Source organism: Galeopterus variegatus, unplaced genomic scaffold, assembly GCF_000696425.1.
Source record: "Galeopterus variegatus unplaced genomic scaffold, G_variegatus-3.0.2 Scaffold2095, whole genome shotgun sequence".
NCBI lineage: Eukaryota > Metazoa > Chordata > Mammalia > Dermoptera > Cynocephalidae > Galeopterus > Galeopterus variegatus.
In genome coordinates this window covers 74,431-98,214 of record NW_007728206.1, presented here as the reverse complement: position 1 = coordinate 98,214, position 23,784 = coordinate 74,431, and the positions used below count along the sequence as shown (strand labels likewise).

At 39.8% G+C, this 23,784-nt stretch overlaps 1 protein-coding gene across 1 annotated transcript; it reads left to right on the top strand.

The window, feature by feature from the left end:
• The first annotated feature begins 43 nt into the window (after positions 1–43).
• Positions 44–23,150, top strand: LOC103596744. Its single transcript, XM_008580438.1, has 4 exons — positions 44–59; positions 1,670–1,836; positions 8,932–9,145; positions 22,348–23,150. The coding sequence occupies exons 1-4, from the start codon at positions 44–46 to the stop codon at positions 23,148–23,150; spliced, it is 1,200 nt and encodes a 399-aa protein (XP_008578660.1).
• The last annotated feature ends 634 nt before the right edge of the window (positions 23,151–23,784 follow it).

Below are 23,784 nucleotides of genomic sequence, written 5' to 3'. Positions count from 1 at the left end.
AAAGCTTAGGGTTGATGTGAAGCTGGGGGTGGAAGGTGGTCGCATGGCGGAAGACATGAGTGACGATATATGCAAATCCTAGATCTCAAGGAGCTTTCCTTATGGAGAGAAGATGTTTGGATTTTATCCTTAAGTCAAGAGAGAGCCCTGTAGAAGTCTTTAAGCAGGGAAGTAGTACAAGAACTAGATCACTTGGGTGAAGCTCAATAGTTTGTCATTTACTGAGAGGGTATATGAAATCAGTTCTTCTGTATGTCAGGAAAGAAAGTGCTAAACAGAGTAGAGAAGATGGGAAGGAAGGATCTGAACACCAGAGAAAAAAATCAATCCCAAAACCGAGACTATCCAAATTGAGAAACACCTCCTTGAAAGGGGGCACAGCTGGTATAAGGATGGGCCACTGACACCCTCGCCCCATTCTTCTCTTCTACTTCCATGAGACAAGATAAACAGACCAGGTTTCCCTTACACTCACCTAAGATATATCCTAAGAGAAAATCAGGCAAGGAAGCAGGCAATGATGAGATGGGACTTGCAGGGTGCACAGAAATCTCTCAGTAGGGGTTCCTTGCTAAGATATAGAGATAACTAGATGTCCCATTTTGAGACAGTATGGTTTTAACTTCCCTAAATGGCCAGATCTGGATCTCAGGAATCAACAGTATTAAATTATTAGATGTCCTTCCTAGAAAGCCTCACCAAATAAGCCAGAATAAAAATATTTCAAAGGACTTGTTGAATTATAACGGCTCTATTTCCAAAGCATGGAACACACTGATACAGATGTACACAGAGTAAGTGAGGTTTCTGGAGAGTAGGTCTCCAAATTCAACGATATCCAGGAAGAAACTTGGTACTACACTAGTCTGAATCAGAGTGCTTTCCTCGGTCCACTGGAATCTGAAGTTATGGTATATGATCAGAGCTGGTCAGAGAAGTACAGAAAATCTGACCACCTCAGGCTCAGTCCCAAGTGCTCTGTCCCTCCTGGAAAGGGGAAAGTAATGGAGATGAAGGTTAGATTCTTTCCTGTGGCCTCTGTCTCATTATCTTTTGAGACAGGAAAACCAAGTCTGCTGAAAACAAAAATGGTCTGTCCAGGCATCAGCTCCCATCATCCTTCCAGAGGAGCCCAGGAGAGGAGAGGCAGAAGGAGGATCAAAGCCCATCATAACAGGCCTTTAGGGAAGTTTTGCAGCCAGACAAAAGATACCCAGAGAAAAAGCATGTCTTGTATCTTCTGGAGGTACTGGCTTGGAAAGGAGAAAGCAAGATACATAGTGGAAATCAAACATGAAAAGCAAAATTAAGTTTCCAATTGCTACTTTTTTTCCTTTAAAGTGATAAACAAGCTTATTTTCCCACTCATTCATATATACTTTGTTTCAGCCCCAAGTTTAGAGAAAAGTCCACATAAACTGCAGCTTAAGCCAACCCCACTTCCCCATACCATATCAATAGTTGGTAAACCTTAAAAGGGAATACTGTCTGACTAAAGCCAGACAACTGGCCCCTTAAGAGCACACTTATAATTTATTTATGGCTTAATATTTTCCACTGATAGGATTTAATAAATCATGTTTTCGTTCAGCTTGTTTCTCTGAGGTATGAATTTCTCTACTTCGATACCAGATCTTAATGTGTTTTATTTTGCTTGTCCATTTTCCAGTTCATTTTTGCAGCTACAAGGAGAAATTTACTAGTCTGTATTGCCGCCTTTCTGCTGTTATGGAGCTGGATTCTCTGAATACCCAACAGTCCCTGAGGGAAGCAATCTCAGACAGTGAGGTTGCAGCTGCCAAACAAAGACACCAGCAAGTTTTAGATTTTATTCAGGTAATAGTTTGTTTCTTCTGAGGTAAGTGGAAGAGAGAAGAGGGGCAGGGTAGAAGGGGTGAAAACGAAGCATGGGAAAGAACAGCAATCTGAGCTGATTCAAAGAACACTGTGTACAAGTAGCCTATTGATTTGGTTAAAATGTGACACTCAGGGAGATGTGAGTTTCAAACAAAGGCATAAGAAAAAGTAACAGATAAATCACAATATTACTAAGAACTGTATCAGCCACCATAGGAAGTAATGATGGCTCTGCATATTGGATAGGAAAATAACCCCCAGAAGTAGTGATGAGAACATTATCCTTACCTGGTAGTCTATTGATAACACCAACAGAAAGGAAAATTGTATCAATTAACTCAATATCTCAGAGAAAAAGAAAACGATCTACCAGTTTATGTTAACCCAAATCCAGTTAGACCTAAGATTCCTCATGTTTTGAACTTCTTTTTGGCAAAGTTGACGCTTTACTGTGGTCTACCAAAGTTAGAAAATGCACTCGCTGTTCATTATATTGTCTGGAAAAGCCTTATGGTGACACTTCAGGGTCTTGTGAAAGGGCTACTGACTAGCAGTCAAGAGAATTTGGATCTGGCCTGAAATTTCCTCTAAATCCCTTAGCCAAATTTTACAGTTTTTCTATCAGTTACCCATTTCACAAGATGAGTATAATAACAATAGCCCCATAATAAATACCATTATGATAAACAAGTATATGCAGTTCAATTTGATAACTATTTATTACACCTAGGTGTCACACACTGTATGGGAACCACAAGGTTGAATCAGACATGGTCCCTGACCTTAAGGAGTTAAAAATCCACTAGAGGAGAAGATGAATGTGTGTAAATACTATTTGTAAAATGTGTTAGGTGCCATAAGAAAAATAAAAAAGAAAGAAAGAAAAATTTCTATGTCAACACAAAGAAGTAAAAATTTACTTTTACTTGTGGGTATCTGAGAAGCTTCCATGGAGGATATAATTGATATTCCAGCTGGGCCTACAGAGATGAGTTAGGTTATAGTGAGGAGAACTAGAATGTGGAGCATTCAAAGAGAAAGTACAAACACATAAAGCAGCAAGAGCAGAAAAATAGTATTTGGGGAATAAGTAGTCAAGGTTGGTTGGAGCATAAACTGAGTGATGGACGGTAGTGAGAAATTAGGCAAGAATGAAAGATAGCAATGGGATCAGATCACCAGGGCTTTATTAAAGGCCACGGTAAGGAATTTGTATTTTATTCTGCAGCCAATAGGGAGCTAACCAAAGTTTTGGAGAAATGAGTTACAGGCTTTCACAACTCTGTTTAGGATAGATTCAAGCAGAGGGCATATTCCCATCTGCATTGGTATGGCCATACTGGTTGTTTATTGTAAGCATTCATTCTGATTGGTCATGCTCACCAAATAATTTGCATTATCTTTACTGGATTTAAGGAGAAGACTGATGGCAAGGAAACCAGATAAGAAGCTATTACAACAGTCCAGATAAGAAGTAGAGGATTTAAGAGGAAGCAATGTTGTGAACTTTAGGCAAATAAATCTCTCTACATTCCAATCTCCTCACCTGTAATAGGGATAATAAGAATAATGTTACCGAATTAAATGAGATAATGTCAAAGCACTCAGCAAAATGCCTTTCACATAATAAATATGTAGTAAATTATACATGTATCCATTCATTTATTAAGAAAAAACATCTTTTGAAACACCAGTTTGAGGTTTTTGAAGTGCTCATGAAGAAGATATTATAATATACTTGCAAAGTGGTAAGCAGACAAATCTTTAGGAGTATCCTACTTTCCTTATCCTATAAATGAAGTATCTTAGGTGACCTCTTAGACTAAAGAAGTAACCTTTCAAAAAGTTACTTGCTCTCTTGACCTAGGAATGCAGTATTTAAAAATTCAGAACATTTACCTCATTTATTTCACTTCCAGTAAAAATGGAACATAGATAGTGGGGGATGGGTGGGAAAAAAAGAATGCAGCATGAGGAGAATATGGAAGACTGACATCTTTTGATCCCAGTGTAAAGGAAGGGTGGAGCATAGAAAGAATAATAATGGTCCAGAGCATATATTTTTAGTCCTGAATCTTCTACTGATAAACTCTGGAGTATTGGAAAATTCATTTGATCTCCAGGGGCCCCAATTTCTTCACAGGTAAAATGAAATGACTGGACTAGATGACTTCTAAGGGCCTAGTCGCTCTAACATTTTATGACTTAACAATGAGAAATATCTTTAGAGAAACACTTCTCTTAACATGCCTTAGGTTCTGTTTCTGCTTTATTCCACTTAAGCCTCCCTGAACCCAGTAAGTTCATCCAATGAGGAGGCTGACTTCTTTTTTAATTAAAACATATTTGATTGTACATATCTGTGAGGTACTGCATCGAATATCAATACCTGTGTGCAATACGTGATGCTCAAACCAAAATAATTAGTATACTCAACAGTACACAATGTAATTGTTTTTTGTGGACCTTTACCAATTTCTCATTAACCTCCCTCCCCCTCCCCCTTTCCCACCCTGACTTATTTTTAGGCTGTTGCAGCTCTGAACCCCAGAGTTCCTGGCTCCATTCTTCCTCCTTGACTACTACTCTTCCTCCTTCCTTTTTCACCCAGCCTAGAACTCCACTGCCTTTTTCTCTTTCCTTTTCATCACACCATTAAGTAGGCTGGATAAAGTAGGACAGGCAAGGAATTTTTGAAAGCTCGCCTGCTCTGGTCTCCCAAAGCAGATAATTTGAGAGCCCCCTCTACATACTCCCTTTCCAGCCAGCCAGGTTACCTAGACTTGAATAAAAGCCAATTCCCAAAGGGTTCAAAAAATAACTTCTTGGCCAGGGTAAAACCAGACCATCTCCCTGCACCCATACTTTTCAGTGGATCACCTTGTTCCACCCAACATGGATAACTTCACTGAGTGAAGATAATTTGACATCATCTCTCCCCTTATCTATATGTTGACTTCTCAATCTCTCTCTCTGTCTCTTTCTCTCTCTCTTTGTGTCTCTCTCTCCCCCTCTCAAAATGGAAACCAGCTGCAGTCACTTACCCATTGGTGTTCACAGCTCAGCCCACCACACATCATAACCTGCAGAGGTGACCACCAGTTATGAGAACATTTGTGTGATTCCAGATCTAAGACAGTGTTGAAGTCACTACACAAACCAAACATTGTAAAGAGCAAGGGAGTCTATGTAAATACAGTTAGGAAAAGAAGCCAAAGACTGCAGCCAGAAAGGGGGACGGCTGGGCCAGGGGAGGTGTAGAAAATTATAGATAAGGGACACAGGCTTTATAGACAGCTCACACAACAGAAATGTCAAAGTATGGAGACCTGGAGCTTGGCATGTTTTGAGCTGCTAAAGCCTAAAGGGCAATTAGGCTATAATTTATATACTGTAATACTTCAAATGCTCCTAAGCTGTAATAGAAACACAGCTCATTAAATATAGCCAATCTATCATCCCCTCAAGCACCTTGTAGCTGTTCTGTGAGAAAACCAATCACCTTTACATTTTAATAAAAATATTATCTTGCCTGAGTCCAGAGAAAGCAGTATAATTTATGGGATGAAAACTGAAATTTTTAAAGAGCAGGGTGAGAAATGGATGCAGAATGTTTAATCAACAGACCTAGGGAGTTCATGGTCTCTCTTTTTTTAAAATGTGTCAGCACGTCTTTAGAAGTTGAATTTGGACCTTAAAATCAGGGGGGATTATGTTGTCAGTTACTCTTAGATCAACAGTATAAGGTAAAATGGGTGAAAATTGTACTTCTTTTGGAGCTACTTAGTTAAGTCCCTTTAAACTCAATCCAAAGGCCACCCTGTACCTATGTTGTTTTTTTGTTTTTTGATTTTTTTCTTCAGTTAAGACCTCTTCACCTCATTACTAAGAAAAATTACGTAAACATGGTTTCTACACAAATTTTTTGAATTTTCCACACTAAATCTCTCTATCCATCTTTAGCAATAAGGCTAAAAACAATTTTATCCAAAGAGAATAGGTGGATTATTATTAATAATTGTATTAGTTTCCTAGGGCTGCTATAACAAACTACTGCAAACTAGGTAGCTTAAAACAGCAGGTATTTATTCTGTCACAGTTTTAGAATCCAGAAGTTTGAAATTAAGGTGTTGGCAGGGCTGCACTCCCTCTGGAGGCTCTAAGGGAGAATCCATTCTTTGCCTCTTCCAGCTTCCGGTGGCTACTGGCATTCCTTGACTTTGGCCACATCGCTTCAATCTCTTCTTCTGTGGTCACATTGCCTCCTCTTCTTATGTCTGCCAAGTCTCCCTCTGCCGCACACTTATAAGAATGTCCTTATGAGAACATTTGTCAATGGAATTAGGACCCACTCAGATAATCCAGGATAAACTCCTCCTCTCAAAATCTTTAATGTAATCACATCTTTTGCCATATGAGGTAGAATTTAATTTTTTATTATACAAGGTAATTAAGATAATCCAGGATAAACTCCTCCTCTCAAAATCTTTAATGTAATCACATCTTTTGCCATATAAGGTAGAATTTAATTTTTTATTATACAAGGTAATATTCGCAGGTTCTGGCAATTAGGAGATGGACAAATTTTTTAGGGGTCTACATTAAGTCCACTACAATAATCATGATTGTCATTTTAACAACTGAAAACTTTATAACAATGTACAGTTTATAAGGTGCACTCATCAGGGCCAGCCCGTGGCTCACTTGGGAGAGTGTGGTGCTGATAGCACCAAGGCCACGGATTTGGATCCCTATATAGGGATGGCTGGTTAGCTCACTTGGAAGAGTGTGGTGCTGACAACACCAAGTCAAGCGTTAAGATCCCCTTACCAGTCATCTTTTAAATAAATAAATAAATAAATAAATAAAGTCCCCTCATCAACATTATCTTACATAATCTCTATAATAACTCTGTTTAAGAGTAGGGATCTAAAGAATTAGGTAACCATTTCATTAATTTGTTCTTTCACTGAAAAATCATTTTTTGAGCACCTGCTCTGCACGACTGAAAGCAAAATATACAAAACCATAGTCCCTGTCCTTGACAGGCACTCTAAAAGCTGTCCACAGTCATCTAGTGCCTTTAAAATAACTGAGACACGAGTGTGCTGCATGAGGCAGGGCCAATAAAAGCCAGCTGAGAGAGCAATAATCTCACTGGAAAAACTTGTCAGCATCTCGTCTGGGATTCCCACTTTGGCTTTAGCCCCTGAACTTCTGATTTCGCTCTTCAAAATGGCTTAGTGCCTCCTCATGAGCCTGCCTATTGCTGAACTTCCTGCCCAACTCACCAAGCTAGCAAAGTTGTAAAGCTCAATCTCATGCTTTCATTACCAACCCTGAATACTCTACCAAGTCCTGTCACCCCAGGACAGAACAGAACTAGAAAGCAAGGGGAAATGGCTATTAACCACACAGTGCCATTCACTAGGGCTTGCCTGTCACTCTGAACACGGTAGTCTGAATGGCACAATTTCAGACTCTTCTCTGTGCTGGGAGCACGAGCTTTGTGAATATTCTTTAAAGAGCAGGTTTTAAGTGCAGATTAAAGACTTAAGAAAAATTCTGAAAATGAAATATAACACTGGGTAGTACATTATCTTTAAAAACTCCATAGCTACAGAAACCTGAACCTTGAATCCTTCATACAATGAACACTTTCTAACAGGAAGGTGAGTGACACCAGCTATCTAAATGTTCTTCAAAAATTAATCATAAAGGGGCCGGCCCAGTGGCACACTGCTATAGTGCACCACTTGGGAAGCGCGGTGGCGCTCCCGCCGAGGGTTCGGATCCCACATACAGACCGGCCGCTCACTGGCTGAGTGAGGTGCGGGAGCAACACCGAGGGTTGTGATCCCTAGCCGGTCCCAGTCCGGTACGGGCGTGACACTGAGGGTTGCGATCCGTTGCCGGTCACGAAAAAAAGACAAAAAGGAAAAAAAAAATTAATCATAAAGTATTAGAGCTGGAAGGGACTTTAGACATCATGTTGTCTAACCTCTTTGTACAGCTGAGTAAACAGGCCCAAAGAAGTTAGTGGCTTGCCCAAGGCACCCAGTGAAATTAGATGTAAAGCCTACCACAAGTTCCAGGGTCCTCTGAAAAAATATGTTAACTAACAGCCCCTCTTTGGAGACAGAATAACCAGAAAGCTCATGGCTAGTGTCTATGGCCATTCTGGGAGAACATCTGTGATCTACAGATACAGACACAAAAATCTGAGTGACTTTTACACCAATACATTTCAGAGAAAACTACTATTGTGCTTTATAATGAAAATGTTACTGAAATCACTTTGGTAACCCAGAAATAAAATGGTAACAATCTAAAATAGGCTACTCAAAAAATAGAAGGATGTTAAATTACTTACAAATTAGCTGTACAAGCTATTTTGTACTTTAGAAGCACTTACTTTTTATGTAATAAACCAATAAGTTCAATATATAAAGTTGCTTTTCTATCAGCATAGGTCCAAGAATCTCTACTTAGCAAAATATTCCAGTAATGCTTTGTTTTTCTAAGTTACATATAAGAACGAGAACTACATTTCTTAAAGTATTCTGAAATTCAGACTTCATAAGTGTTCCCCACAATATCCCAATGAGGAATATTTTATTATATGCTGAGAGATAACACTTTATATGTGTGAACAATGTACCCTTCAGTATTACAAAGCACTTTCAAATTCATCATTTCACTTAATCATCACAGTAACCCTATGAGGTATAAAAAGGAAGATGTTTATTCCACATTTTACAAATAAGGCAACTAAGGCTCAAAAAGATCAAATAACTTGCTAAAGGTTATTCCAGAGCTAGTAAGTGGCATACCCCAGCTACAATCCAGGTCTTCCACTATTTGCACCAAATGACATATCCTCTCAGGTAAAAATATGCAAAACACAAGAGATTACAAAGAAGAGGTATTTTCTGGCTTAGCAAATCTATGTTGAAAATATTTTACTCTTTCTCAAAACCAATACTGTAGAAAATGGATCATCTTGGACTCTCAGAAAAACTTACTCTTTTTTAATAGCTGTTTGATAACAAATTTTATCATTTTATTCCAAAGCAAATAGATGAAGTTTGGCGTGAAATGAGATGGATCATGGATGCTCTCCAATATGCAAGATACAAGCAACCAGTCTCTGGCTTACCCATCACTAAGCTGATAGACCCCTCAGATGAGCAGAACCTACAGAAGATCAACTCTACATCATCACATATAGACTCTCTTCCATCACCATCCCCATCCCCAGAGATGCGCAGAAGAAAGGCAGTGAGTGGTAAGCAATAAGATCAAAACTTCTGTAGTTAAGTCACCAGATTCTTGGTCCTCTCTCCACTGATGAGGTTCTTTGTGCTGAGGCACTGGTACCAGCAAGTGGTAGGAAACACCACTCAGTGGTAAGAATCTAAAAGCATAGAGGGAACAGTGGAAGGGTAGGAGACTACAGCAACAACCTGAGATCAACTCCATTAGGGATAGAGAAGATCCAGTCCAGTTCTAACTCTTGCTTCCAAGATACAAAAGGACACAGAGCAGGGATGAGGTTTCAGAAATGCAGAATGGAGACAGCTATGGTATCAGGCGAGGGCCATGTCAGCCAAGGGAATCTAACCAAAACCAGGTAAGGAAGGAGACCAGGCCCAACCTCTATTAAATAGAAGCTGACAAGAATGAGGCAGGAAGCAGGTTCCAACCTGGGTAAGAGTTCAGGACAAACTTCCCATCCACATGGCACCAATGTTCTGGGTTGGAAGGTGGGAAAGAAAGAACCCTGGGATATACTAGAATTCTGAAATTGAGGCCAAATAAGTAGCTTGGCCTCATCATAGATATGATGAACCTACAGACAAGCTGAAGAAGATGCCTAGCAAGGCACCTCCAACCATGGGAATTAAGTCTAAGCGTACATGGCAAATACTAACAGCAAAAACATGACTGGGTTAACATAAATTTCTACAAAATGCCTTTGTGTTTATAAGCAGAGAAAAAGCATACTAGGTAAAGGCAATATAATGCTCTTGCCTTGGACAAATTAACACTAGTGCCATTTTTCTAGTCAATTAAAATAACAGCCATTCAAAGCATCTTTGTTGATACTATAGCTTATAGGTGCTCCAATTTTGTAAGCCTCATAATATTTTTAACAAACAGTTCTGATTTGTGGGCTTGTCCCATAGGGGGCAGCATGGTGAAGCAGAAAGAACTTGGTCTTAGAAACCAGAGACCTGGATTCAAATCCCAGCTTTGTTTTACTAGCTATTTGAGCTTGATCAGATTACTACCTCTGAGTCTCAGTTTCCATGTACGTAAAATGAGAATAATAATATCTATACCTTGAAGAGTTACTTGTGAATAAGACAATCTATATCAGAGATGCATGGCACATATTGTAGCTATCATATTTAATGTTATTATTTTTATTATAGAAAACTTTAGTGGGGATATGAGCCTTTTCTAAAAGTAAGTTTGTGTGTGCTCTATGTTTTACAAACCTCAATGTCTAAAAATCAAAACTTGGCAAATGTAAGAACTTAGGAGGCAACTAATTTACATTACAAAAGGACTTAACAAATAATTCAACAAAAGAATCATTTAAATAGAGTTTCCAGAGTGTATTTTTACAGATTTCCACTGGACTGGGAATACAAGTCATATATCATCTCTGCTAGAAGCCAATCTAATGGGAGAGATAGATACATTAACAAAAAACTTACATGGTAATTGCATATGTGCTATGGAGTCTATTGGAGGCATTAAACCTTAAACTCATAAGATCAAAGGCAGCTTCCCGGAGAAGGTAAAAGAATCTAATTCTGAACGATATGCAGGAGTTGAGCAGGAAAAGAAGAAATGAGAGAGCATTACAGTAAGAGAAGATGGATTATATATCTGTATTGTAGTTTAGGGAACTACAAACAGCTTGTCTGAAACTCAGGATCTAAGAACATTGTTCATTTTTTTTTAATTTAAAAAAATATTTATTGATTACCCACTATTTGCCAGGCACTCCTTGAAGTAATAGATATAATAATTTAAAAAAGCAAAGTCTCTGCTCCCATAGAGCTTACATTCTAGAAAGAGTGCCAATGAAAACATAAACAAACAAGATAATTTCAGTTTGTGAAAAATAAACAGCAGTTGGGGTGGGGGTAAGCAGGAAGAGTACTGAATTCACTAGGATGATCAGCAGAGACCTGGGAAGATGACATTTGAACCAACCACAGAAGGAGCCAGTAATCCAAAAACCTGGAGTTGGCGTATTCCAGGCAATAAAACAGCCAAAGCCCTGAGATGGGTGAGGGATGGAGAGAAGGCCAAAGTCATTGGAGCAGAGGAAACAAAGGGGCAAGTTGTGAGACACAGTGGCCAGAATAGGCAGGGTTCTGTAGGCCACAGTGGGAAGTTTAGATTTTATCCTACTTGTGATGAAAAGCCATTGGAAACTTTTAAGCAAGGATTGATATGATCTGAATTACTCTTTAAAATCTTATCTGGCTGTTATATGAAAAGACCATAGGGGGAAAATATTGGAAGCAGGGAGACCAATTAGGAAGCTGTTAACAAAGGAGATAAGTTTTCTGTCTTAGATGCCATTTACAAAAAACGATAAGGAGGAGAAACAAGCTTGGGTGACTGGGCATGTTGAATTTGAGTTAGCTTTGAAACATTCCACACAAAAAGCAACATTTAGGAGAAGACAAGATGTATAATGTCTGGAGTTCAGGAAAGAGAACTGGCTAATAATATAGATTTGAGAATGTATTGACAAGTGAATGATGTTTGAAGCTACAAAAATGCTTAAGATTCCCTAGGGAGTAGGTAAAGTAAGAAGAGACTATGGAAGGATCCCTGTGGAACGGAGCAGCAAGACTTCCTAGTCTAAGAAGGAACAGAAAGAAGATAAAAAACAAAAGGGTAATGTCACAGAAATTATAGCATGTCAAAAGATGAAGAAAAATTAAATAAAACAACTGAAAGGCTTCTGTCATTTTGCTTTTTTCAACAAGAAAATCATCAGTAATCTTGATGAGAGCAGTTTGTGAAGGGAAAAGGAAAGAAGCTAGATCAGGCAGTAAATGGGAGGTGAAATAGGACAAGTAAGATACATTCTTTTAAAATCTTGGCTAGGAAAGGGAAGAAGGAAGAAAGGCAGTAACTAGAGAAGTGTGGGGTTGAAAGGGCATTTTTTAAAGCAGGAAAGATATGCCCTCCAATGTTCCACAGCTCACATAATTCTATGAATAACTCTTCAATTCTGCTGCCACCTTCACAGCCCTTGTCTGCCCGCTCTGCTCACAGAACTTTCCCAGTCTTCCATCTCTTAGACACAGAGTCCTAAGTGGGTTCCTCCCTGGATGTATGAGAATGGCCTCTTCTATGCCATAGAAGTGCCTGACTCACACCAGCCTGAAGACAGGTTACACACACTCTCTCCTGGGAGGATCTGGCCAATTACATTCAGATTTTATTGTTAACTTAAAACCCGAGCGATCATCATTCTGTTTTTTAAAATATAACTCTTTCTTGGGTCCACTTATTTCTCTGAAGTCAAGATTCCACGAGCTGTGAAACACAAAGACGTGGAGGGCAGCAAATGACAAATGAAACCCAGTGACAGGCAAGTGCTGTAGAGAGCTGGGGAGATACATTTCTGTCCTATCCCCTCACAAAAGCAGAAGCATTTCAGAGCAATGAAATCTGCCATTGCATACTCTGTCCTCTCCAAGAGTGTGACCACTTCGAACTGTTTGGAAACCATTTATGAAGGGGAAAAAAGTCCAGTTTAGAGGAACATGCCTGCTGGGTTAACTCAAAGGACAAAGTTAACGGAATTGCAGCACAATTCCGTTTTGTGTGGGTAAGGTTCACCTACCTTCTAAGGAGTCTGCTGGAAATATAGAGCCTATCACAAACCTAGCCTCTGGTCCCAGCCCAAGATTCTGTTTTAAGGCTGTTGAGTACCTTGAATTTGTCTGTGCATATCTGTTGGAGGGGAGGTGGGGAGTGGAACTTTAACTTTCTTCCCATTTCTGTGTGGTTTTCAAAAACACAAAGTGGAATTCCTCTGAGTCAATTAAAATTAAGCATCTCTCCAAGACCCAAGGGGGAAATTTGGCTCCTAGAAAAGGTAACTCAATGCAGGGGGTAGAATGATTTGGCCCATCACATGGGCATTTTTTCTCTCCCACTCCTTTTCTGTGGGTACAGTGGTCACAGTCAGGAGCAAATTTTTTTTCCCCCAATACTGCTATTCCTCCTAGTGATGTATGGGTGAGACAATAGAGGGGAGGGGGCGTTGTTTCTTTCAGATGCATTTAAAGATTATTCTGTAAATTTTCCTGGTAACCTTTTCCCAGATGATGTTAAAAACTAAACAGTTCAAAAAAATCAGCAGAAATCTGAAGATATTATTTCTCTTGGGAAACTGGAAGGTAAACAAACCACTGAGGTTCTACGGAAGGCCTGAGAGAGATTCAGTAAAATTATTTATTTATAAATTATTTAAATTCTATGCATATATATATATGGATAGTGATACATTAAAAGTGTAAAGATAGATAGGACAAATAAGGCTTATTATTGCTTTCTTTCTGTCCTGCCATGCCCCCTGCCTCTAAGCGAAAAGCAATAGCTTTAAATCAGTTATTCTTTCCTGAAATGTCACCTCCCCCATAACTCCCTCAAAATCCACATCAAGGCTACTCTGCTGTTGTTGGCCTGACCCACAGAGACCAGGAGTTGCAACACCCATTATAATGGCAAGAAAGCCAATCTTCCTAAGCCAGTACTAATACTATGGGCAGAACTTTCACCAAATAGCTCATGGGTCAACCAGAAGGAAAACTCAAGGTTCTATCAAGTGCTGGCCTGCCCAGTGGGCTCTCTAAGCAAAATTGAGGAGCACAACCAGATTTATTAAAATAACAACTGGGCAAGGTGCCCACAATGGTTAATGGAGCATACGGCCTGGATCTGGGGATGGAAGCTGCACTTTGCATTCTTTTCCAGGAAGGGAGGGAGGAGCAATGGCCTAAATCTTTGGAAACTCTCCTCAGTACCCTGGCTGGCATCCTGGAGATTTTCCCAGCCTGTCCTGGGAGGGGTATCCCACTCTAAGCAATAGGTTCCACTAAGTCTTCTAATAAATAATACAACCACCATGCAAGTCAAATATTTAGATTACCACTAGAGCAGTATTTCCCAATTGTAGGTCCATGAACCAACAAGATAATATTTTACCACTCCAAACTCAAGCCCTTTTGTATCTCCTTTCTGGGTTACCACAGTTGTAACTAGGACTTCTCTTGATTTATCTCCTATCTCCCATGATCCTGGGAACTATAGTAAATAAGTTATATCATTTACTAACTCACTGTTAAATATACATTAGGAAATACAGTACTGAACTTGATTATCACCAACAGAAAACACCATACAAGAAATTATTGTTCTCCTCTATTATAAACAGCATTCTCACAGCAAACTCTTGAAGTATACCTGATTACTGGTTTATATTTTAATGATCCTGGTATGTTTTCTAGTTATTAGCTATTAAGGGTAGAGCCAATCTCAATATATTGGTATCTTCTGTTTGTAAGGCACTTAAAGTATTTTTAACAAACTAATTTAATTCCACAGTATCTATGGAGGATAAGTAATATAATTACCTACATGCTATAGATAAGAAAAGGTTCAAAGAGCTAAGTGATGTGTTCAACTTCATGTATACAATAAGCAGCAAGATAGGACTGCAGCCCAGGTTTGTCTAATTTTAAGACAATTGTTCTTTCCGCTATACCTGAGACAACTCTTCATCAAATATTAATCAACTCTTAATCAACTCTTAGTCAAATATTACCAAAGACAAAGCAAAATAATTTGGGTGACTGTTTTAAGGAATTTCTATGGCAGATCAACTAAATTAGACCCTTTCAGGGTGCTTTCAGTATTGTTTATAAGAGACAGTTAACTCTGATGATTAAGACACAGTCTAGTTGGGAGGTCCTCACGGTCTGCTCTTATGTCCATATTCAGATTAGATAATCTGGGAAACACAGATTCTACACATCAGTTTGCTTGACTCATTCCTTAGCCCATTCCTTCACTGATTGGCTAATTCAACATTGACTAAGCAGAGATGAATAAGACATAGTGTATGCTCCCTAGAGTTCATAGTGCAGTGAGGGAGACAAATATTAAAATGGACTAATTTATAATAAAACTTGGTAAATGCAGTAACAGAGATATAAATAAAAAGGCTGTAAGAGCCAAGAGAACTAAGCAACTAACTCTAACTGGGAAAACCAGTACAGGCTCTCCCTGAGGGATTGGGTCTTAAAATACTCCATCATATCTTCAAATACTCCAAATGCTCCATTGAAATGTTAGAATGTCAGCTCCTTTAAAGCACATCTTCATATACTCCTTAGATCTCTCCAAACAATTGCTCATTATTTGTATGTCGAAAGGTAAAAGTACAAACTGCTTTTGCAAAGGGCTTGATTTACGAACTGGAAAGAGGAAAAAAATGCCACAAACTCCTCAATGGCTGCTTCTAGTTATAGTAATTTTTACTGTTAGTCCTTTAGTGGGTTGAATGGTGGCTCCAAAAAGATACGTCCATGTCCTAACCCTCATAATCTGTGAATGTGACCTTATTTAGGGAAAGGGTCTTTGCAAATGTAATTAAAGATATTGAGATGAGATCATCCTGGATTATCCAGGTAGGCCCTAAATCCAATGACAAGTGTCCTTACAAGAGAGAGAAGAGGCGAAGACATAGACACAGAAGAGAGGCCATGGGATGACAGAAGCAGAGACTGGAGTGATGCACTCACAATGAATGCCAACAGCCAACAGAAGCTGGAAGATGCAAGAAAGTATTCTCTCCCTAGAACTTCCAGAGGGAGTGTGCCCCTGCTGACACCTTGATTTTGGACTCCAGCTTCCAAAGCTATGAAAGAACAAATTTCTGTAGTTTTAAGCCACCCACTGTGTGGTAATTTGTTACAACAGCCACAGGAAACTAATATAAGACCTAACATGTTTCTCTAGCAGCAGCAATGTCAAGAAGCCCTTACTAAGAGCTTAACTAATATAACTCTATGTGGGTACCAAAAAAAGTGAGTTAGATACACCAGGTCCCAGCCCTCAGGAAGCCATAGAAATGCTATGCTGGACAGCATGTAGAAGGTCTTTGGAGTGACACAAATCTGCATTTGGGTGCCTATTATGCCACTTATTGGCTATATGAATTGGAAAAATTTAATAAACCTCACTTAAGTATTCTTGTCTACAAAATGGGAATTCCCATAGGCATTAAATGAAATAAAGAACTTAGAGCATTTGGCATTATGGTTGGTTCACAGTAAGCACTAAGTAAATATCAGATATTGTTATTACTATTGTGGATACAAACAAGTACATGCAGATAGCCGAATAGACGGCACTGATAAGATAGAGAAGGAAGTTCAACTAAAGTCAACTATGAATTCTTTGCACGGATCTTATTTAAAGCACAACTTCAAATCTTCAGTTAACCTCTCTTCTTCATTTCCTAAGGCACCTATCGCTGCAGTCATCAAAAACAACCAACAATTCTGAGATTCTGTTACTTTCCATATCTGATTTTCCCACTAAAGATGGGGAAAAGTACTGTCTAAAACTTTTTTCAAGAATATCAAAGTTGTTTAGCTCAAGCCTTTATCTATCTCCTTTTAACCTGAAGATCTGATTATATTTGTCTTCTTCCCTAACCACTTGTCACTGAGGACAATATGACCTTCCTTTTTCTCACGAAAGGCCAATGCCAGCACTAGTGCTTACAACTGATCACGACTCCTTGTTATACTTATCATCTTTACCACTCACATCTTCAACTATTCCCTCACCAAGGGTTCCTTCTTCTCTACACCCACAAATATCTTCCTTCAAACTTGCTACCCCACCAGGCTCCCATTTCATCTCCTTCTGGATATTTTGGGCATCCTCTCAAGCTCAACCTGTCCCAAATTAAATTTACCATCGCTTCTACTACCCAACCCAAATCAGGGATTCAATTTAATTCCTCTGGTTTAATGCTACTCCTGTCTTCCCAGAAGCCAAGTCTTGAAATGTACAAGTAACCTTAGAACCTGAGCACTTGTTTCTCCCAAGTGTATGGAACACTCTTTCCTAAAACTTTCACATAGCTGATTCCTTCTGATCATTGGAGTCTCACCTAAGCTCCCTTTTCTGCAGAGATGCCAACCCCTGGCCGCCTTATTGAAAGAATCTTCCTCCCAAGTCACTCTCTAGCTAAAACTCAGTTTCATTTTCTTCGTAGAACTTTGTACTATCTGAAATTAATCTTATGCACTTTCTGACTAATTTATTATCTAATTCACCCTCTATGGGCTACTTGAAAGCAGAGACCTTGTCTGTCTAGCACAAAATATGTGCTGAGTAAAATCTTTGAATGAGTGACTTTCCTGTACTTGTATTTCCTCCACATAAGCACAGCTCTTGCTTAGCCCCACAGCCTAAACAAGATAAGTATTTAGAGGAAACATATAACCTGGTCCACAGCTTCCTACCTGGCCTCCTGCTGTGTCTTCCTTATCAAGTTATCTTACATCCTACCTGCTGCATAACTATCCTAAATCATTGCTTCCATCTTGTCAATTCTTCAAAATTCCTCAATAATTACTCATTATTAAATTAAATTATAACTTCTTTAACTGTTTATTTTGGAAGAATTATAGACACAGGAGATTGCACAGGAAGTCCCATGCACCCTTCCCTCAGCCCCCCGCCCCCAATGTTAACATTCTACGCAACTCTTGTACAATATCAAAACCAAGAAGTTGGTACAATCCGTAAAGCTTACCCAGATTCCATCATTTACATGTACCCTACTTGCACGTGTGTGCACACACATAGACTTGCATGTATAGCTCCATGCTGTCTTATCACATGTGTAGCCTTGGGTAACCACCACCACAATCAAGATACTCAACTGTTACCCTTTTGTAGCCTTACCCATCCCCCATCCCTACCCCTGGCAACTAATAATCTGGTTTTCCTCTTTATAATTATTTCACAAATGTTACACACTTCTTTCTTTTTACTGAAGAGTTGTATTCCATGGTATGGATATACCACGGTTTAACCATTCATCCTCTGAAAGACATATGAGTAGTTTCCAGTTTAAGGCTATTACCAATGAAGTTGTTATGAATACTCATGTACAGGTTCTTGTGTGAAAACAAGCCTTAATTTTCCAGGAAAAATTGCCTGTGTACCCTTCGTAGCCTCACTTTACCAAAATTACAATTCTGCTCCCCATACTCTAGTCAAACGGGCCTACTTGTGCTGTTTTCTCTTCCTCTCCAGTTTCTAATCCTTTTATCATTGTTTTCATATTTATTTTTATTTATTTTTAAGAGCTGTCTCAAATCACTTTTTGAAAGTGGATGAAGAAATAAATTAATATAGACATAGAATAAGAATTAATAAATGGAGGGAAAAAATAAATGAGATGATAGAATATTTCATCAATCCTGTCCCCATAAAATGTAATTCCTCTTTTCTATAAGCTAAACTTCTCTTATAAAACCTATGTTCTGCCACACTCTTATAGACGCATTCTTGCCTTATACCTCCATTAAAACAGAAAATTCCCTGGAGACAGATTTCTTGTTTATATCCACTCAAGCACCAAATACGGTGCTTCTGTTGGAGCAGGAGCTCAAGCTATACAGAATCTTCATTGTGATGAATGGATAAATTAAATATCTCTAACCTAATAAGGCTCATAGTCTAACCAGGAAACCTGGATGTTATATTTACATAAAAAGATAACTAATAATATAAGGCTATACAGGCTAGGTGACAAAGAGCAACGAGTGTTACGGAGTATAGAGTAGTGACAATCCTTTCTGAGACAGTTGGGGTATGCTTCCTATAGGAGGTTATGTTTGAGGAAAACCTTGAATAGATGAGTAGAACTTGAGCAGAAGAGGAAGTCCTTTTTTGGTAGCCATTATTTAAAGGACAACATATGGGTTGATGTCATCCTTTGTAGCTGCAGGATAATATTCCATAGGATGAACTTGTCACAATCTATTTAAACATTCTCCTACTGATGAACAGTTTGTATCACTTAGAATTAAGTTTGCATCCATGTTACCAAAAAAAATAATAACAACAGTGTCATAAACACAACATACTTATGTATTTCTCTCTTGTGTGAAAGAAGCCCAGATGTAGAGAATTCGGTGTTGGTACATGGGACTCCATGGTCTTCAGGCACCAAACTTCATTTTTCAGCTCCACCATCCTAGTACATGGATTCTGTTTCCAAGGTTGCCTCATGACCCCTTCCAACACATCTTGTTACAGGCAACTAGAAGAAAAAAGGAAGAACCAAATGGCCCATCTGCCAGCTAAGCCAGCTCCCTTTATGCACCTTCCTGAAGTTTCATATAATACCTCCAGTTCTATCTCAGTGGCCAAAACTTAGTTATATGACTATGCCTAGCTGCAAGGGAAGCTGAAAAAAATTGGCCTTTTACATGAGTGTATTGCTGTCCCAAACAAAATTAAGATGCTAAGGAGAGAACAGAACTGAGGTTACCAGAGGTGGGAAGGGAGGGGTAAGGGAGGATTGGTAAAGGGCCACAAAAAATTATTACATGTGTAATGCTGAATACACTAATTATCCTGATTTGAGCATCACATATTGCACACAGATAATGATATTCAACTCTGTACCTCACAGATATGTACAATCAACTATTAAATTTATTAAATTAAATTAAATTAAATTAAATTAAGATTTTGTAACTAGGAAATGATAACAACCAGCAGTGAAAAAGCAAAACTGATGAAGACATGAGTAAGTATGTACTTCATCTCCTATAGTCAGGAAAAAAAGTAAAAAAGCACTTTACACCCTGACCCTGAAATAAAGGGGGGGAAAAAAGAGCATTCCATATAGTTCTAGTAAAATAGAAGAAACCTTGATACTGACTCCCTAACAAACTATTCCTGAATTTTGCAATATTTTTGTGATAATCATGTCTGATTTTCCACCATGAGCAGACTAAACATAACTTGGGAACCCTGTTAGCATTTTTTTAAATTACCTGTTGTATTTTTTAATCAACAAGCTAGTTCTTTTGAACGTGGACTCCCTGCAGAACTCTGCAAGTAAACTATTTTTCTTTTCTTAGTGCTTCTATGCCTCTAAGTCTTCCTTTCACAGCATTCTCAATCACAAGATGATTTCTAGTTTTTCACTATTACAAATCATGGTGTATCAAACAACTTGTAAATGCCTACATGTGTACATGGTGATATTCCTCAAACATAAATACCTTGAAAAGGACCTGCTGGGACAAATGATATGCATATTTTCAATATATTCTACCAAACTTCTGCCCAAAGAGCTGTACCAATTTATTCTCCCACCATCACCATATGAGAGTCCCTGATTTCTCACACATCACCAACATATGAGATTATCACTTTTTTTTTTTTTGGCAAATCTGATGGGCAAAAAATGTCTCGTTATTTTCAACTCCCATTTCCCTAATTACTATCTAGATTGAACATAACATGTTTATTGGTCTTCAAACTATTGGTTCTTATCTTCTGCCCATTTGCATTGTCTTCTTACTGATTTACAGGAATTCTTTATGTTATCTGGATATTAGTCTTCTATTATAAATGTCATTACTATTTTCTTCCAGTCTATCACTTACCTTTTTACTTTATGGTATCATTTGTTTTACAAAGTATCAAACTTTGATGTAGTCAAATTTATGATTCACTTCTTTTATAACTTCTGGGGTTTTGTCTTGCTTAAAAAGACCTTCCCACCCAAAAATTACAAACGTATTGACTTCTAATACTTTGGGGTTAGCTTGTTATATTTAACCCATAAGTAATTTTTTTTTTCTTAAAGATGACTGGTAAGGGGATCTTAACCCTTGTTGTCAGCACCACACTCTCCCAAGTGAGCTAATGGGCCATCCCTATATTGGGATCCGAAGCAGTGGCCTTGGTGTTACCAACACCACACCCTCCCAAGTGAGCCACGGGCTGGCCCTAGTAATTTATTTTTATATGTGGTATGATGTAGAACTTTCTCTAATTATTTTGTTAAGAGGATAGTGAATTGTCCCAACACTATATATTGAAAGATCTATTCACTCCCCTACTTTGAAATGTTATCTTTACTATATGTCCAATTATCACACAGAATTAAGACTGTTTCTGGACTTCATTTTTCAGATCCACCTGTCCATTTATACACCAATACTACAAATGACCAAAGCTTTATAGTAAGCTTAGATATCTGGTAAATCAGGGTCCTCCCTATTGTATCTTTAAAAAAACAAAAGTTGGCTATTCTCATAAATTTTCTCTTCCAAGTGAATTTCGGAATGTTTATTAAATTGCATTTAAAAATTCTGAATTTTGTTTTTATTGGGATTGCCTCAAATTTATGGATTAGGAATTACCTGTTCTTGTTAAAAGCAATCGCATGTTTTCAAAATTAACATGTATTTACTGAGTACCTACTATGTGCTAAGGTTTGTGGGCAATTCAAAAGATTTTAGACAGCCCTTGCCCTACAGAAATGTATAACCTGATTAGGAGTGAAAAAAAGATATAAACTAGTGTACTAAAAGACAAATATCTATAGAATTAAACTTGTAGTTCACTCATCGTCATTATAGTATGCACTTTGAGGCTTATTTTCCACCTCTAATTTTACTTGTTTTTGTTTTTAGTTTGGCCTTTTTTATTTTTATTTTTTATGTTTTTTGCTTTTTAAATACCTGGCAAAGTATTGAGTGTTTACATACATAATCGATTTATTTTTCAGTCACCCTAAGTAAGAAATTCTATTATCATCCCCATTTTACAGATAAGAAAGTTGAAACTCGAATAAGTTAAGTAACTCCCAAAACCACAGAGCAAGAAGGTGGAGGACAGCTAGGATTTGAAACCAAGTTTCCCTACTCCAGCAACCAGAGTGCCTCCCCTTCTTCCTTCCCCCTTTAAATTCCTGCTACTTTGTCAAATGCCAAAAAAAAAAAAAAAATCACCTCTGAAATAAGAATAGGGAATGAATAAATGAATAACATCCAGCATCGCTTCCTGTTGCATCCTCTCCACAGACACCCAGCGAATGGTAAAAGCGTGGGTGGGGAATGAAGGAACGTTCCCCACCGCTGTCCGGGTTGGACCTGTCAGCGTTCCTCTCTTTCCCTTCCCTTAAGCTAAGACCAGAGCTCACGACATAATTTGCGGGGCCCTGTGCAAAACGAAAATGTGGGGGCCCTTGTTCAAAATTACTGAGAATTTCAAGAGGGGACGACACAGCATTAACCGAAGCGCGAGGCCCAGGGCACCAATCCTACACCCGAGAAGCAGGCCCTCGCTAAGAGTCCGCCCGTTTTCTAACATCAGTCTCCGGCTTTGCAGATTCCCAGCCCTGCTCTGACGAAGAAGGATGCTCGGAAGTCTTCCTCCCCACAGACAGCGACTACGACTCCAGTGACGCCCTGAGCCCCCGAGACCTGGACCTGGTCTACCTGTCGTCGCACGACATCGCCCAGCAGGCCCTAAGTGGGCTGAGCGGCAGCGCCCCTGACGTCCTGCAGGTGCACGACACGAAGCCCCCGCGGGGGTCGGGCCAGGACACCCAGGGCCGGGTCCAGGTCCCAGGTACCGACCACGCGTGCGCTGAGTTCCTCCACAGCCTGACCCTCACGGGCTTGGCGCCCAAGAACCACGCCAAGATGGCCCCGGGCACGCAGCCGCCGCCGGGCTTCCTGGGAAAGCGGAAGCCGGGCAAGCACCAGCACTACGGCGGCTTCAGCCGCCACCACCGCTGGCTGCGCATGCACGGCGAGGCACAGTCGCTGTCGCTCTCCGAGGGCATTTATACACCGCACCTATCCCGGGCCTGCGGCCTGGCCCGGGAGCCGGGGGAGGCCGAGCCACCCGGACCCGCCGTCGATGGGCCCCGGGGTCTGGCTCTGACCCATGCCGCCAGCCTCCCTGAGGAGCAGAAGAGCAGCCTCCGGGACGCGAGGCCTTCGGTGCACCGCATCTACGTGGAGCCCTACCCCGCGGCCCTCGTGGGCCAGGACGCAAAGCCTTGGGCCGGCTTGAGCCGGTCTCCTGGAGGCCGCGCTGGCCTGCCCAGCCCCACAGGCCAAGAGATGAGCCCAGAGGGTCCCACCACTTCCCCGGTGTCAGAAATACTCAGCAGCATGCTGTAGGGAAGCTGTCCACTGGTCCACCACCATTCCTGGCATTTTACATCATCCTGTCCCCAGCCTGCCCCACTGTGTTCCCACCCGTTTTCAAACCTTTTGAATGTTACAAATCCAAAGAATACAGGTTCAAGACCCCCTTCTTTTTACAGCAGAGTCGGGATGGAGGTCAGAGTTGCCAGTGCCATTCCCGGTTCAGCCTAGAAAGGGCATGGAGGACTTTTTGTGTTAACATGGAGTCCTAGACACAGTGATTCCAAAATGCCACCCTGTTGGTGGTACCTGAGGCCAAGGTAGGCCAGCCCAAAGAGACAGCTCTGCAGCTGCTTCTGTAATCTGACCCCTGTGTTTAGGGCTCATCCATGAATTTGTGATTGATGATGAGGAGTTCTATAGATGAAAATAAGAGTAGCACAGTTTTTCCCTCCATTCCAAACCTTTAGAAAAGTTTTGGGGAAAGAGGCCCAAGTTGTGCTTCTAGGGAATGGGGCCAAGTGGACTTGTCCTCCTGGGTTCCTTGTTAGCTAAACCAGGTCATTCCAAAGTGCGAGGCTCCCAGGACTCACCAAATCCAACTTATCTATTTACCTGATTAAGCAGGCCTTGGACAAGCCTTTTCTTGCTTAGTGCTATGTGGAAG

What these genes read in the sequence shown, in the direction of transcription:
- LOC103596744 (XM_008580438.1), top strand. An exon ending in AAGTTTTAGATTTTATTCAG is followed by an intron (nt 1,837 to 8,931) that starts GTAATAGTTTGT and finishes TTTATTCCAAAG; the next exon opens with CAAATAGATGAAGTTTGGCG. An exon ending in CAGAAGAAAGGCAGTGAGTG is followed by an intron (nt 9,146 to 22,347) that starts GTAAGCAATAAG and finishes CCGGCTTTGCAG; the next exon opens with ATTCCCAGCCCTGCTCTGAC.